The sequence below is a fragment of the Panthera tigris genome, chromosome D1 (assembly GCF_018350195.1).
Source record: "Panthera tigris isolate Pti1 chromosome D1, P.tigris_Pti1_mat1.1, whole genome shotgun sequence".
NCBI classification, from domain to species: domain Eukaryota; kingdom Metazoa; phylum Chordata; class Mammalia; order Carnivora; family Felidae; genus Panthera; species Panthera tigris.
In genome coordinates this window covers 112,233,593-112,248,132 of record NC_056669.1, presented here as the reverse complement: position 1 = coordinate 112,248,132, position 14,540 = coordinate 112,233,593, and the positions used below count along the sequence as shown (strand labels likewise).

General features: G+C 63.8%; 1 protein-coding gene across 5 annotated transcripts in view; it reads right to left on the bottom strand.

The window, feature by feature from the left end:
* Positions 1–14,540, bottom strand: part of OSBPL5 (oxysterol binding protein like 5) — a 53,724-nt gene that overhangs the window by 16,582 nt on the left and 22,602 nt on the right. For 3 of the 5 annotated variants that reach the window (XM_042958646.1, XM_042958650.1, XM_042958649.1), the window contains exons 2-6: positions 8,209–8,365; positions 6,174–6,256; positions 1,984–2,064; positions 1,625–1,726; positions 333–536 (exon numbers count right to left, since the gene is read on the bottom strand). In XM_042958646.1, the coding sequence (XP_042814580.1) occupies positions 333–536; positions 1,625–1,726; positions 1,984–2,064; positions 6,174–6,256; positions 8,209–8,344 (606 nt within the window). In that variant the 5' untranslated portion in view covers positions 8,345–8,365. Of the gene's footprint in view, positions 1–332; positions 537–1,624; positions 1,727–1,983; positions 2,065–6,173; positions 6,257–8,208; positions 8,366–12,266; positions 12,372–12,666; positions 12,760–14,540 lie in introns of those variants that run through there. The other 2 variants (XM_042958647.1, XM_042958648.1) reach the window with 2 other exon arrangements.

Sequence of the window (14,540 nt, the reverse complement as noted above, 5' to 3'; positions counted from 1 at the left end):
ACCTGACGGGCAGCCTCCCGGTTAGGAAGGTGCAGCAGGGAGGGCCGGGCTACGAGCGGCTCACACGGCCCGATTCCTCAGCCTCTGCGCGTCGCGTCGCGTCACCAGGCTGGGGGCCCCCCGCCGTGTGCTCCGCCCGGGCCGCATCTGGTCCCCGGCCACCGAGAGACCTCACCCACGGCCGGGTGGGGGCCGGGTGGCGATGGGCCCACAGAGCAGTTGCGATTAGGCTCCTGGCCACCCCTCGGCGCCCGTCTCTTACTCGGCCCGCCCGCGGGGCCTCGCTCCTCCTGGGGCCCGACCCCCCTGAGCCCCGGGGCCCCCGGAGGTACCTTCACGGCCCAGACGGACTGGTCCAGCGGGTGGAAGAGCTTGAAGCAGAAGCCGTCTTTCTTGGAGGGCCGCTCGATGAGCTCGCAGCAGTGCAACAGGACGGTGCCCACCCACTGGCCCACCTTGGGCGTCTTGTAGATGAGCAGCACGCCAGGCTTCAGCACGCACCACAGTTTGGTCCAGCTCTTCAGCGTCCCGCGGATCTGCGGGGAGGGGCACGGCTGTGGGGGGGGGGGGGGGGGTGGGGGAGGCCGGCGCCCCGGGGGCACCCGGACAGCTTGGGGGCGGAGCTGGGCGGTGGGCGAGGTCCTCGGGCTTTGACAAGGAGCTCGGAAATTACAGTGAATCCAGAGAAATGAGGCACTGCAGCCAGGAGCAGGTGTCCGGGTGAGGTTCAAGGCCAGATCGGAGCCCCTCCCCCCGCCCCGGAGGACCCAGCAGCCGGTGGACTATTGTGATTGTCAGCTTTGTAAATTTTGGAGTTGGTCAGTTCTTTTCTCGCTCCAGAGAAGAATTTCACTGTAGCGCCTGATTTTTTATTTTGTGGGGGGCCAAAAGGAGCCCATGCCGGCCCAAGTCCTAGGCAGGTGACCAGGTGCTGGTACACCTGTCTCGGGGGTCCTTGGTGGCAACCCCGGGGTTCAGCAGCTTTCCCGCCACCTTAGGGGGGCAGAGAGAAGTCCCAGGACCTGAGGGAACCACCATCACCCCCGTCGAAACACAGACTCTAAGCCCAATCCATGAGGCTGTGATACGGCCTCCCCTCCCCCACTCCCCTCCCCCACACCCCGGCACGGGGCTTCGTGGCATCCTGGGACCCCCATCCACAGGCCAGGAGCCCCCCCCCCCACCTCAACTGGACACAGGGTCTCTGCAGATTTCAGCGGGTGAACATGAGGCCACATTGGAGCCGGGTGAGCTCTGATTCAATGACGTTTGGACACAGACACACGGACACAGGAGGGGCCACGTGAAGACAGAGGCAGAGGCTGGAATCAGCAAGCCACAGCCCAGGGCTGCCTGGAGCCCCCCAGAAGCTGGGGAGCGGGAAGGATGCCCCACTAGGGGGCGGGGCGGCCCTGTCCACACCGGATTTAGGGGCCAGCCCCCGGAACTGGGGGAGAACGCATTCCTGTCTTTAAGCCCCAGCCTGTGGTCCTTTGCTGGGGCCTCCACGGGACACGGACACAGACTCACAGTAACAAACACGCCCAACTGCCTCCTGGGTGACTCTGCAACGTCCCCGGGGAAGGCCTGAGACTGGGACAACGTGCCCGCCCGTCTGGCCTACCTTCAGGCTGTCGGCCATGATGACCACGCTGGGGTCCGTCAGGGCGCTGAACAGCTGCTTCGTGGCGCGTTTCTTCTCCTGCCGGTAGTTCTCCTTCTGCGCCTGGGCCCAGGGAACCCAGCGGGCGGGTCAAGGGAGAAGGCCCTGAGCTGGCCCCCGGCCCCGCTCCTCCTGCCAGCCCGCCAGCCCACCGGGGCTCCCACTGTCCAGTCTGGGGCGGGGGGGAGAAGTGGGGGTGGGGAGGTGGCCAGAGCACAGCCCGCCCCCTCCCTCTGGCAGGCCGGGCCGTGGTGACCTCACTGGCCCACCCATCTGACAAATGACACACTTGTGTCCCCACTTCCTGGGCCCGTGCCCACCTTGAGAGCTTCCTTCTTGGTGACCTTGGCTGTTGGGGACACACATTCCTTGTCGGACCCATTGTATAGCCTGTATTCTACCTGCAAAAGAGATTCAAGTTGGGGGGAGAAGGGGCATCAGCGTGCATTCTGGGGCTGCAGAGGGCTGGGGGGTGGCCAGGTGCATTCTGGGGCTGCAGAGGGCTGGGGGGTGGCCAGGTGCATTCTGGGGCTGCAGAGGGCTGGGGGTGGCCAGGTGCATTCTGGGGCTGCAGAGGGCTGGGGGGTGGCCAGGTGCATTCTGGGGCTGCAGAGGGCTGGGGGTGGCCAGGTGCATTCTGGGGCTGCAGAGGGCTGGGGGTGGCCAGGTGCATTCTGGGGCTGCAGAGGGCTGGGGGGTGGCCAGGTGCATTCTGGGGCTGCAGAGGGCTGGGGGGCGCCCAGGTGAGCTCTGGGGCTGCAGAGGGCTGGGGGGCGCCCAGGTGCATTCTGGGGCTGCAGAGGGCTGGGGGGTGGCCAGGTGGGCTGGAGGCCAAGAGAACCAGAGAGGTCAGAGAAAGGTACTGTCCTCACACCCGTTCGACACCCTCTGCTCAGTTTATCAGCAGTCTTGGGGGCCGAGGGTACAGAGACGGAGAAGTCAGGGAGGCTGAGGACAGCAGGTGGACAGGATCTCAGAGGTGCCGGGAAGCGTCCACCCTAGCCACTACCGTGTGTCCAGCCTCTGGGGGGGGCACACGTGCAGGGGGGACTCTCACTCCTGGTGCCCTGGGAGCTGCTGAGTGGTGGGCAATGCCCAGGCCCTGTCCTGAGCCCAGACCAGAGCCGAGGACGAGGCACAGCCTGCCAGGCCCGCTGGACACGCTGCACGGGCTGAGAGCAGTAATCCAGGATCTGGGGCTGGAAGGGGCTGCGGTCCTTTAACAGATAGAGAAACTGAGGCCCTGGGGGTGGAGAAAAGGCCAGGACTAAAGGCTAGAGGCAGAGGGCGGAGCAAACTGTGGCCCGAATCCCGCCCCCCGCCCCCTTTCTGTTCAGCCTGTGAGCTCAGAACGGTTTCAACTTTTTAAGTGGCCAAAAAAACGTCCAGAGAATAATATTTTGTGAGACGTGAAAATCCTATGGTTCGTGGCCGCTTCTCCCCCGAGAAGCTTCAGAAGCTTCAGGCCCTGGGGGTGGAAAGGAGGGGCAGGCCACCACAAGCGACAGAGCTGCTGCGAGAGCCGTGGGTCATCATCATTGTCCACATCCCGCAGAAGAGACTGTGGCACAGAGAGGCTCCGAGCCTGCCCAGGGTCACACAGCTCGTGAGGGCCGAGCTGGGGCTGAGTCACAGGAAGGACGGGGTGCCCGCGGCCTCTGCTCTAGAGCCAGTCTCGGAGCTGAAGCTCGCGTGACGGCGTGCGTGCCAGACTTGGTGGGTGACAAGCCTCTGGGGGCCGGGACTGAGCTACAGAGACGCTCCCGGTTGTCCTCCTGGGGAGCCAGGCCTCTCACGCGGCCCCCTTAGCACATGCTGGGGGTTGGCCAGGTGGGCTGGAGGCCCACCCCCCTTAGCCCCCTTAGCACATGCTGTTCCCCCAGCCTGGAATGCTGTTCCCTGTCGCTGGGTCCTCAGGCCCCACTGAGCCACTCCCGAGAAGGAAGACAGCTCTGACCGCCCTGCTGCCTTCAGACCCTGACATACCTGCCCCTGGCCGGCCCCACACCTTTTACAATTACTGCCACGCAGGCAGTCCTGTCTGTCGTCTAGAACTCCTGCCAGGGAAGTTCCGTCCCAGCACACGCCCCGCCCCGGCAGCTGGGGGTTTGGTGAGCATCCTGGATGAATGAATGAATGAGTGAATGAATGAACGATCCTGCCACCCAGCTCTCCTCCAGATGTGACTCAAAGGAGTGGGGTTTGCTTTAAGCAACAGAGGAAGAGACACAGGCTCTGGGGCCTGGGGACCGGGGGAGGGGTGGGGTGGGATGGGGGGGGGGGGCGGTGGGCCGGATGGAGCAGAACAGAAGTACTTGCAGTCACGTATCTGACCAGAGTCTGAGGTCTGGCATATATAAAGAGCGCTTACAACCCAACAACAAAGACAACACAACTCGAAGGCGGGCAGAGAAACCCGAACAGACATTTCTCCAAGGAGACATCCGGTCGGTCAAGAAGCCCCGGACGGATCATCAGTCATTAGCAACACGCAAGTCAGAGCCGCCGGGAGCACCACAAAACGATGAAGGAGAACCCGGAAAGTACAAACGTGCTGAGAACGTGAGCAAGGGGAGCCCTCCCTCGTCGCTGGTGGGGTCGTGAAACGGTGCAGGGGCTGCGGAAACCAGTTTGGCATTCCCCAAAAAGCTGAGCACAGAGAGCTTTAGAATTCCCCGTGACCCCAGAACGACCGTCTGGCCCAGCAACACAACAGGTAAGGCTCTGAAGGGTTTCCGTCTGGGGGGACGGAGGGGTTTCGGAACGACCCAGCACTGAGCACCCACTAAACACCACTGAGTTGTGCACCTAACACAGCGGGTTCGGGGATGTTTGACTTGGCCCCACGAGGAAGATGACAAGATCTGTATTAGCTTGTATCTTTTCCCAAGCTGCGTCCTCACGGCAGCCCCAGGTTGCCCTACGGCATCTGGGGTCCCCCCGCCAGGGGCCGACACGTTACGGGTGGCCTTGTCTCGGCTGGCGCTGTCCCCCCCCCGCCAGGTCGGACGCACCAGGAGAGCAGGACGCCGTTCTCTCCGTGAGCCCGACGCAGCACCCCGGCAGCGCGTGCCCCTCAGGAGACGCTCAGACACGGTTACGGAACGGACCGGATCTGAAATTTGAACCAAGTCAAGGGTTGCTGCCAGTGCTTGTGTTTTATTGGCTTGTAGAAAGACACAGCTGTGTTTCCAGTGTTGTTATGCCATAAACTTGTGTCTTGAGAAAATGAATAGCCCAAGTGGTCCACCCATGCCAGGGAACAGCATTGAGCCTTAAAAAGGAAGGGCGTTCTGACACCCGTTACGGCGTGGGTGGACCTCGGGGACGTGATGCTGATTGACACAGGCCGGTCACAGAAGGTCAGATCCTGCGGGATTTCACTGGTACGGGGACCTCACGGACTCACATTCATAAAGACAGAAAGCAGACAGTGGGCGTCGGGGCTGGGGGAGGGGGTGGGGGGTAGTGTTTTAATGGGACGGAGTTTCGTTTCGGAAGACGGAAAGTTCTGGTCGCGGATGGGGGACGGCGGCACAACAGAGTTGAAGCTGCTTAATGCCATACGGAGCTGCGTGCTTAGAAACGGGTAGGGTGGTAAATCTGGGTTATGCGTGTTATACTGTAATTAAAAATGGAAAAATTAAATTAAATACAAATAAGCAAATAGCTACGCTCTGACTCCTCCTCCCCAGCTGGCGGCCCTGGGGGCCAGGGAAGAGACATGCGGTCTCCAGCAGGTGGGGGGCACCCACCAAAGGTTTGGTTTCTTCTTCGCCCGAGGCAGACACAGGGACAGACCACGAGAGCCACAGCAAGCCCTCCTTTGCTGGATGAGGCCACGAGGCCCCAGGGGAGCAAGGCAGTCACTCGAGATCACACGGGGTCGCAGGTGGTCGGGCAGGCGGCCAACCGCGTGTCTGTCTGCACTGCTCCCCAGCCCCGTGGCAAGAAGCCAGAGCCACCAACCCCCGTCAACGTCTGGGGACCCTGGCCTGAGACCCTCTGGGGGACAGAAGGGTACGCCTAACACCCTCCACGCACTGCCCGGGGCCTCGGCGCCCGCCCTGGACCAGAGGTTCTGCCTGGAAGGGCACAGCCGTGCCTGGGCCAGGAGAGGCTGGCCTGGGAGGCCCACGGGGCGTGTGGGCGCGTGTGCTTCCAGAACTCGCCCTGCGGAGGGTGTACCTGGTGGAGGGAGCGCAGAGGCAAAGGCAGAGGGAGGGGAGGCTCGGCGGTTTGCCTACAACAGAAAGACTCCGCGGACTCCCCTTAGAATTTCCTGTCCCCCAAGGCCACCGAGCAACCCAAGCCTTGGTCCGGCCCCGGGCCTCCCCGGCCCGTGTTTTGCCACAAAGGCGGCTTCGATGACACAGCCCACGGCACTGTTTGTGACTCCGCCCCAGCCTTCCTTCCCAGACGTGCAGGCCGGGGTTCGGAGCCGCTCCTCCGGGCCCGCGTGGGCTGGGGACGGCGGGCTGTCCCCTTCCTCCCACGGCCAGGCTCTTACCGGTGGCCCCTTGGTGGCAGAGCCCGGGGTCGGGGGCCCTTCGTCCCTCGGCAGCGGCTGGCCATTGGGCTCCAACTCCTTCCCTGCAAGAGAGCAGCTGGAGTGAGGACCTGGGCACAGGGAGGAGCCCGGGCACCCTGGGCACGGAACGTCCTTCGAGGACCGTAAGGCCAGGCCCCCGCTTTCAGGGGAGGAACGCGGTGTCCAGGTTTGGAGGCCCATGGTGGGTTCAGGGCGCCTGGACCGCGCCTGGCCTGCCCTCTCTCCCTAACCTTCTGGGAGCTGGACTCTGGGAGGGAGGTGGCCGGGCACTGTCCCTGCACCCCGACCTGGCAGGTGCCCGTTTTCCTGTCCGGCTTGGTTGAGGGCGAGGGAGAGAAAAGGGAAGCGTCCGGATTCAGTCCCGGGGAAACAGCCGCCCTTGCCTAGCTCCTTCTGTCCTGAACGGGGCTTCCGAGGCTGCGGTTATGGGCAGGAGGAAGAGGGGCTGGTCTCGGGAGGCCCGCCGGCCACGCGCCCCGGCTCACAGCCGGGTCCCTGTGCCGAGGAGCAGAGGTGGTAGCCGCTGGGGGGAGAACCATCCCGGTGGGGCGGGGACACAGGTGTCCCCAGACCCAGCCCTGGCGGGGGCTCCACAGACCCACCTCCCGGAGCCCCTGGGGGGTCAGGGGGCCGGGGACCGAGAGCCGTGCCCTGCAGAAGAGCCAGTGTGGCCACCTGGGGAAATGATTCTGTCCTGGGGGGCCCGGCTTCACCTAGGGCAGCAAAGGCCCTAGGACCGAGGCCACTCAAGGTGCCCTGGCCTTCCCGCCCCGGCGGGGATGCTGCCTCGCTGCCTCTGCTTCTGCAAAGCCCCCTGCGCCCTGACCCGAGGCCCGGGCTGGGCGGTGAGCACGGGGCTTTCCCCACCTCCGAGGTGGCCTCTCCTCCAGGACCCCTCGGTCCAAGGGCTGTCCTGGGGGGCTCACCCGGCCTCTGTCGCCCCCCAGTGTGGGTGACGCCTGCTGGGGAATCCTCCTAGCTCAAAGGAGCTCCTCTTGGAACTGGCTCCTCTCCTCCGTCCACACCCACCTCCCCACCCCTCCCCTAGGACCTGCCCTCCCCTCCTGAGAAAAGGTCTTCACCTACCGGGTCCCTCACTGCATGGGGCGGCCACTCTGGGGACCAAAGACCTCTGAGACCGGCCACCAACTGGGATGTGTCCTTCCCACCCCCTCCACCCCCCGCTCCCGAGAGGGCATGGCAGCAGAGAACAGATGTCAGCTTTATTTCCCTAGGTGTCCTGTGCCCTGGCCTGTGAGACCTGACACGGCATGTTCCTATCTGCTCGTGAGACTGGGTGGGATGTCCCCAGAAGCCCCTCATGTCCTGACAGCCTATTGGCCTGAGGCTCTCCCGGTGACAGGTGGGGGCAGGACGGACACTGCGGCCGGGAACAGCTGGGGCGTCCCTCTCCTCCCTCCCGAAGCTGGCAGCGGCGAGGGGCGGGCAGGCCGAGGAGGCGATGTCTCCCAGGACGGGGAGGGAGACAGGCCCTCTGGGGCAGCAGTCACAGACACCCAGACAGCGCTCAGCTTGGGCTCTGCTGGGCGGACCCGGGAGGAACGAGGAGCTGGGGTGGCAGGGACCTGGGGCCGGGCAAGCACCAGCAGGTACGGGTGACCCTGTCCCCCGCGTGCTCAGTGCTTCACCCACCGGCGGCCTGAGGGCACCCAGTCTGGACTGTTCCCTCCCAGAGCCCGGGACTCCTTTGTAACTGGGAGCTCACATCCCCATTTCACAGAGGAGGAAACTGAGCCCCAGAGAGGCCCTGAGGCTGGCCCAGGGTCACCCAGCCAGAACTGGGGCTGGGGTTCAGGGGGCCTGTCTCAGGAGGGCAGGTTTGGGGCCGCCACACCACACGGCCTCTCCACGGACGAGCTGCCCCATAACCCCGGCGAGGGAGCCCCCTGCTGACCTCCCATGACGCCACGGTGGATGGGGCTTAATCCCCCTCGCTGACCAGGACAAAACCCGGGAAGCCGCGGGCACTGACCTGGGCCGAGGGGGTAGAGCTCGTTTTCTCCACTGAAGACCAGATTCCGGGTGAGCTTCCGGGGGTCGGTTTTCTGGGGGGTGGAGGAAGGTGGACACAGGGAGAAGCGGCGCCTGAGGAAGGCCTCCTCCTTCATGGCCTGGGCGCTGGGAGGCTTCTGGAAGGAAGGACGGGAGAGAGGCGGTCACACCTCACGCTGAGACCGGGGGAGCCCAGGGGCCGGCGGGCATCCTCCCACCCGCCCCGTCTTAGGGGCACGGAGACACTTCCCGGAGTCGGGAGTGGCGGGCGTCACCCCGTCTTACACTCAGGCCCTCACTTGGGGCGTCTAAGGAGTGGACGAGGAGGGCCTGGCGGGGGGACCCACCGGCAAGCAGGGGGTGGTCGCCCGGGGGAGACCACGCCCCCGTGGGAAAGACCACGCCCCCGCCTAAGCAACGCACAGCTTGCCCTGGGGACACCGCACCCCCAGGCCAGCACTCCCTTGGCTCTGCAGGACCCTGGCTGCAGCCAAGTGGACCTGAGATGTGCCATGGACCCAGGCCAGGCCACCAGACCCACCCTCCCCGGTGAAGGAGCCATTCCAGGGGAGACGGCCGCTGACCCACCCAGGGGAGGCGGCCGAGAGACAAGGGCTGTGCGGTCCACAACCCAGAGCGCCGGGGGCAGCTGGCCCCGCCTGCACATCCTGCCTCCTGCACCCCCTGCCCCTGGCTCTCCTCCCTCTGCCTCGGCTCCTCCTGGGGGTCTCTGTTGCGGGCGCCCCAACAACGTCACACCGAGAGAGAACGCAGGTGTGCTGAGAGCCAGATGCACCCCAGTTCACACCCTGCCCTGGCTCTCCCGAATGAGCTTCCTCCCTGCCCCAGGCACAGCCCAGCCCATCACTCACGAGCAGGCCTGGGCCTCCTCCCAGATTCTTCTGCCCTGGGCAGGCCTGGGGCAAGCGGTCGACCTAAGTCCCCAGCGTCAGCCCATTTTATAGATGAGGAAATCAAGGCTCCGAGAGCTGGAGGCCTTGCCCTGTGGTCATGGCCGGGTGGGTGGTGGCACAGCAGGGACCCTGACTCCTAATCCCGTGCTCCGTCCGCTCCCTGAGGACGTGCTCCGTGAAGGCCCACTGACCCATCTCTCCTCCAGGTCTGGGGCTGCAGCCACCTCCCTGGGTGGGCCCGTGGCTTCCCGCCAAACCCAAGACAAAGGCCCCATTTCCTCCCAAGGCCCTGGGCTTTCAGGGCGGGGGCTCAGACACAGCCTTTCCTGCTATGACTGGGCGGGGCTCCGGAGTGGGCGGGGCCCAGGGCATCTGGTGGTGGCCCCGGACCTCCTCCCGTGGCAGCCCCAGAACCTTCTCTGTGCCCCCCCACCCCGAGGGTCAGAGTGAGGGGCTCCCAGCCCTTCCCTTCCTAACCACTGTCTTGTCACCTGGCTAAGCTGGTTACCTTTGCTGTTTGGGATTTGGGCCCAAGGCCACACAGCTAATAACTGGCGAGGCCTGTGTTTGAGCCAATTGGGACCGATTCAGAACCCAGCTCCTGGCCGACGCTCCCGCTACCTCAGCTGGGCTTCTAGCAAACCCGCTGCTGGGCCAGAAGGACAGGCATCTGGGGGGCCCAGCCCTGCCGATCAGTGTCAGTGGACACTTCTAGCCTGCCAGGAAGCCAGCACCAGAGACGAGGCCCAGCTGACTGACTGACTCATCCGGCTGAGATTTTCCAAGCACCCAGGTTGGTGGCCAAGACGAGTCAGACTTGAACTTGACCTGAAGGGGCCCCCAGGGAGGATGATGAGGGGTGATGGCCCAGGTAGGCCTCCCTCACCTGGGGTCTCACCTGTCTTAGTGGTTAAGCCTTACAGACTTGGTGCGGGTGGAGGGACTCTGGCCCACACTGCCTGAGCCTGGCTTACAGCTCAGCCTCAGCTCCCAGCTGGCCCATCTGCCCTGGCTCCACCCAAAGCAGAGTAGAGAGGGCGTGAGGATCCTGGCTGCCTTCTCAGACCCTATAGGTGCCTTCTCCCAGCACTGCTAATGGCCAGTGGGACTCTAGTCTGTGAGCTGCACCATCCACCCATGTACACCATCCTCCTTCCCTCCCCCTTCCATCCATCCACCTGTCCATCCACCCATCCATCCATCCATCCCTCCAATCATTTATTTATCCATCCATCCATCCATCCATCCATCCCCCCACCCATCCACCCGTCCATCTAACCATCCATCCATCCGTCCATCCGTCCATCCAACCACCCACCCACCTGTCCATCCGTCCATCCATCCACCCATCCATCCGTCCATCCATCCACCCACCCACCTGTCCATCCGTCCATCCATCCACCCATCCATCCGTCCATCCATCCACCCACCCACCTGTCCATCCGTCCATCCATCCACCCATCCATCCGTCCATCCATCCACCCACCCACCTGTCCATCCGTCCATCCATCCACCCATCCATCCGTCCATCCATCCACCCACCCACCCATCCATCCGTCCATCCATCCACCCACCCACCTGTCCATCCGTCCATCCATCCACCCACCCATCTGTCCATCCACCCACCCATCCATCCATCCCTCCAATCATTTATCCATCCATCCACTCACCCACCCATCCATCTGTCTGTCCATCCATCCACCCACCCACCCATTCATCCATCCAATCATTTATCCACCCACTCACCCATCTATCCATCCATCCACCCACCCACCCACCTGTCCATCCGTCCATCCATCCATCCTTCCATCCACCCACCTACCCGTTCATCCATCCAATCATTTAACCACCCACCCACCCATCCATCCATCCACCTACCCACCCACCTGTCCATCCGTCTATCCATCCACCCACCCACCTGTCCATCCGTCCATCCATCCACCCACCCACCTGTCCATCCGTCCATCCATCCACCCATCCATCCGTCCATCCATCCACCCACCCACCTGTCCATCCGTCCATCCATCCACCCATCCATCCGTCCATCCATCCACCCACCCACCTGTCCATCCGTCCATCCATCCACCCATCCATCCGTCCATCCGTCCACCCACCCACCTGTCCATCCGTCCATCCATCCACCCACCCACCTGTCCATCCGTCCATCCATCCACCCATCCATCCGTCCATCCATCCACCCACCCACCCATCCATCCATCCACCTACCCACCCACCTGTCCATCCGTCTATCCATCCACCCACCCACCTGTCCATCCGTCCATCCATCCACCCACCCACCTGTCCATCCGTCCATCCATCCACCCATCCATCCGTCCATCCATCCACCCACCCACCTGTCCATCCGTCCATCCATCCACCCATCCATCCGTCCATCCATCCACCCACCCACCTGTCCATCCGTCCATCCATCCACCCATCCATCCGTCCATCCATCCACCCACCCACCTGTCCATCCGTCCATCCATCCACCCACCCACCTGTCCATCCGTCCATCCATCCACCCATCCATCCGTCCATCCATCCACCCACCCACCCATCCATCCGTCCATCCATCCACCCACCCACCTGTCCATCCGTCCATCCATCCACCCACCCATCTGTCCATCCACCCACCCATCCATCCATCCCTCCAATCATTTATCCATCCATCCATCCATCTGTCCATCCATCCATCTACATGTCCGTCTGTCTATCTATCCATCCATCCACTCACCTACCCATCCGTCCATCCATCCATCCATCCATCCATCCACCCATTCATCCATCCAATCATGTATCCAGCCAGACAGCCAGCTGCCCATTTGCCTATCTATCCATCTATCCACCCAACCTCTCATCGCTCCCTCCCTCCCTCCTCCATGGATCTTTCCAGCCAGTCAGCTGAGTAGTCCTCCTTTTCTCCCCACTTCCTTCCTATTGGCCCAACACATCAGAGGTGACCTTCAAACAACTGAACTGCTCTATGGACACCCTCCAATCCGAATGCAATGCAGGTGTGCACCAGTGAATGTCCCCTCTGTGTCATGACACCCCAGAAAAGTGCTGGGGCCCCTACAAGCCGCCTCTGACCTGCCCAGATAGGGAGGGGTCTCTGAATTCGTACCTCCCTTGGTCGTCCCACCCTTGGCTGCTGTTGACTCTGGGCTCTTGATGTCTGCTGTGGGCAAGGCAGGGGTGAGGCGTTGGGGAGGGGGTGCTGTTGCGTCCACTGCAAAAGTTAATCCGGGTCACATCTCCCCAGTGGCTCCCGGCCCGGAGAACACAGGCCAGCCTCAGTCCCCTGGCCCCCGTCTTCCAGCCCCTCCACAGCCCCACCCTTCCTCCCACTCACTCTCCCAGCCACACGGGCCCCTTTCTGTCCCTGGAGAATGCAGAGCCCGTTCCCCGAGGGCCTCTGCTCTGGACCGTCCCCCCTGGAATGCCGTCACCCACACCCCCGCCTGGCGGGGTCCTTCCCACACTAAGCTGCAACGTCGCCTTCCAGAAGGCCGGCCCCCTCGCACCTCACACAGCAAATTCTCCACATAGCGCTCCGAGCTCCAGAGCTTCTCCCTGGGGTTCCTTTCTTCTCCACTAGCTCTCTTTTCCCAAAGGACACAGGTCCTAGGAGAGGAGTGGTGTCTGTCCGTCCTGTTCACTGTCTATCCAGTGCATGCCGGGAGCAGGGACTCACGGCCTGCCCCGAGGCCCCTGGGGCGAATGAAGGCCACGCGGCCAACGTCCCAGGGCCTCGTTCCTCCTACTCTGCAGGGCAGGGCAGGGCAGGGTCCTCAGAGAGGTGGCCAGGGTGGGTTTGGGGCAGATCTCCATCATGGCCCTGGAGAGGGTCCTGTCCCCACCTGCCCGCCACGCCAGGGGTGGCTCCAGCACCAGAGGACAGCGGCCCCGCCCTCTGGGTGCCGGCAGGGGCTGCGGAGGGGGTGGGTCTGGCAGGGGGAGGCCTCCTGAGGATGAAACGGAAGGCTTGCGGGTCCTGGGAGTGCAGCCCCCATGCAGCCCGGGGGAGGAAGGGGGTGCTGAGGAACGGGGGACGTGACGACACAGACCCCCCCCCCCCAGCTGAGCCAGCCCCAACCTGGGGCCGCACTCACGGTGGGCAGCCGTCCCCTCTGTCCCTCACTGCCTGCCTGGTTGCTCCCCAGGCCCGGGGTCCAGCTGCTCAAGGACGCAGGGGCACTCCCTCTGGTCTCCCATCTGGGGCCTGAGAGCCCCCCCACATCAGTGGGCGACGGGTCCCACGCGGGGCTGGCCCCGAGCACGCAGGTACAGGTCAGGCTGTGCCCCTGGCTGGGCCAGCCCGGCATCCCTGAGTTGACATCCTCGTTTGGGCACCTGCCAGGTGACATGCTCTCTGAGGCTGGGCCAAGGCCAACAGCAAGGCCTGGGGAGTGGGCACGGAGCCCACCCCCGCCCCCACCGCGGCACACTCCCAGCCCCCACTGGAACCTGCCTTCTGGGCAGTTTCCTGCCCCCAAGCACTGTCCCCTCCACCAGCACCCAGACGCCCACCTTCGAGCCAGAACAATGGGATCCTTATAAAGAAAGGTCACTGGTGCCTTATCAGGGCTCCGCAGGCAGGACGCACAGCCCGGTTATCTGGGCCAAAACCCGCCAAGCCTCAGCTCTCCGTGGGAAGGCCTGAGACAGAGAAGGAATCCAGCAGGAACCAGCAGAATGGACGCACCTCCCACTCCACCCGCAGGCGCACAAGTGGGGGTACGGTTCTGACCACATTCCCCCGGTCCCCCCACAGATGCCTGGGGACCACACAGAGCTGGGGAGAGGGGTCCAGCCCCACCGCTGACGGCTGTGTGCCCCAGCTCGCCACGTTTCTCTCCAAGTCCCTATTTGTAAATGGAGGTTTCTTCTGAGCAGAGGGGGCAGAGCCCCAGACCCGCGGGGGCCCAGGGAGGGGCCCACAGGGGCCTGGTGAGCTCTCAGACAGGGGCCAGAGTGACGGGTCCGGCCCAGCCGTGCTGGGGGCAAGAGGAGAGGTTCCCAGGCGGGGGGGACAGGGCTCAGGTCACCAGCGGCTCTTTGTCACCGATGGGAGCAGAGAAGCAGGGCCTCGTGGCCTGGCTCCCACCACCACCGCCGCCAACGTGGCTGGGCTCATACCTTTGCCTGAATGCAGGGGACCGTAAAAGGCTGCGGGGAAAACGCTCCAAAGTCACAGACAGGCTCAGGGATGAAGCGACATAAGCCCCCCCCGTTTGGCTCTCCGACCTCACAGCCAATGGACAGGGAAGGACAGCAGCCATCAGTTAGAAGACAGCAGCCATCAGTTAGAAGACAGCAGCCATCAGTTGGAAGACAGCAGCCACCCTGTCAACAACACCCCCTTACGTTCCAGAAACCTGCTAAGGTCCCAAGGCTA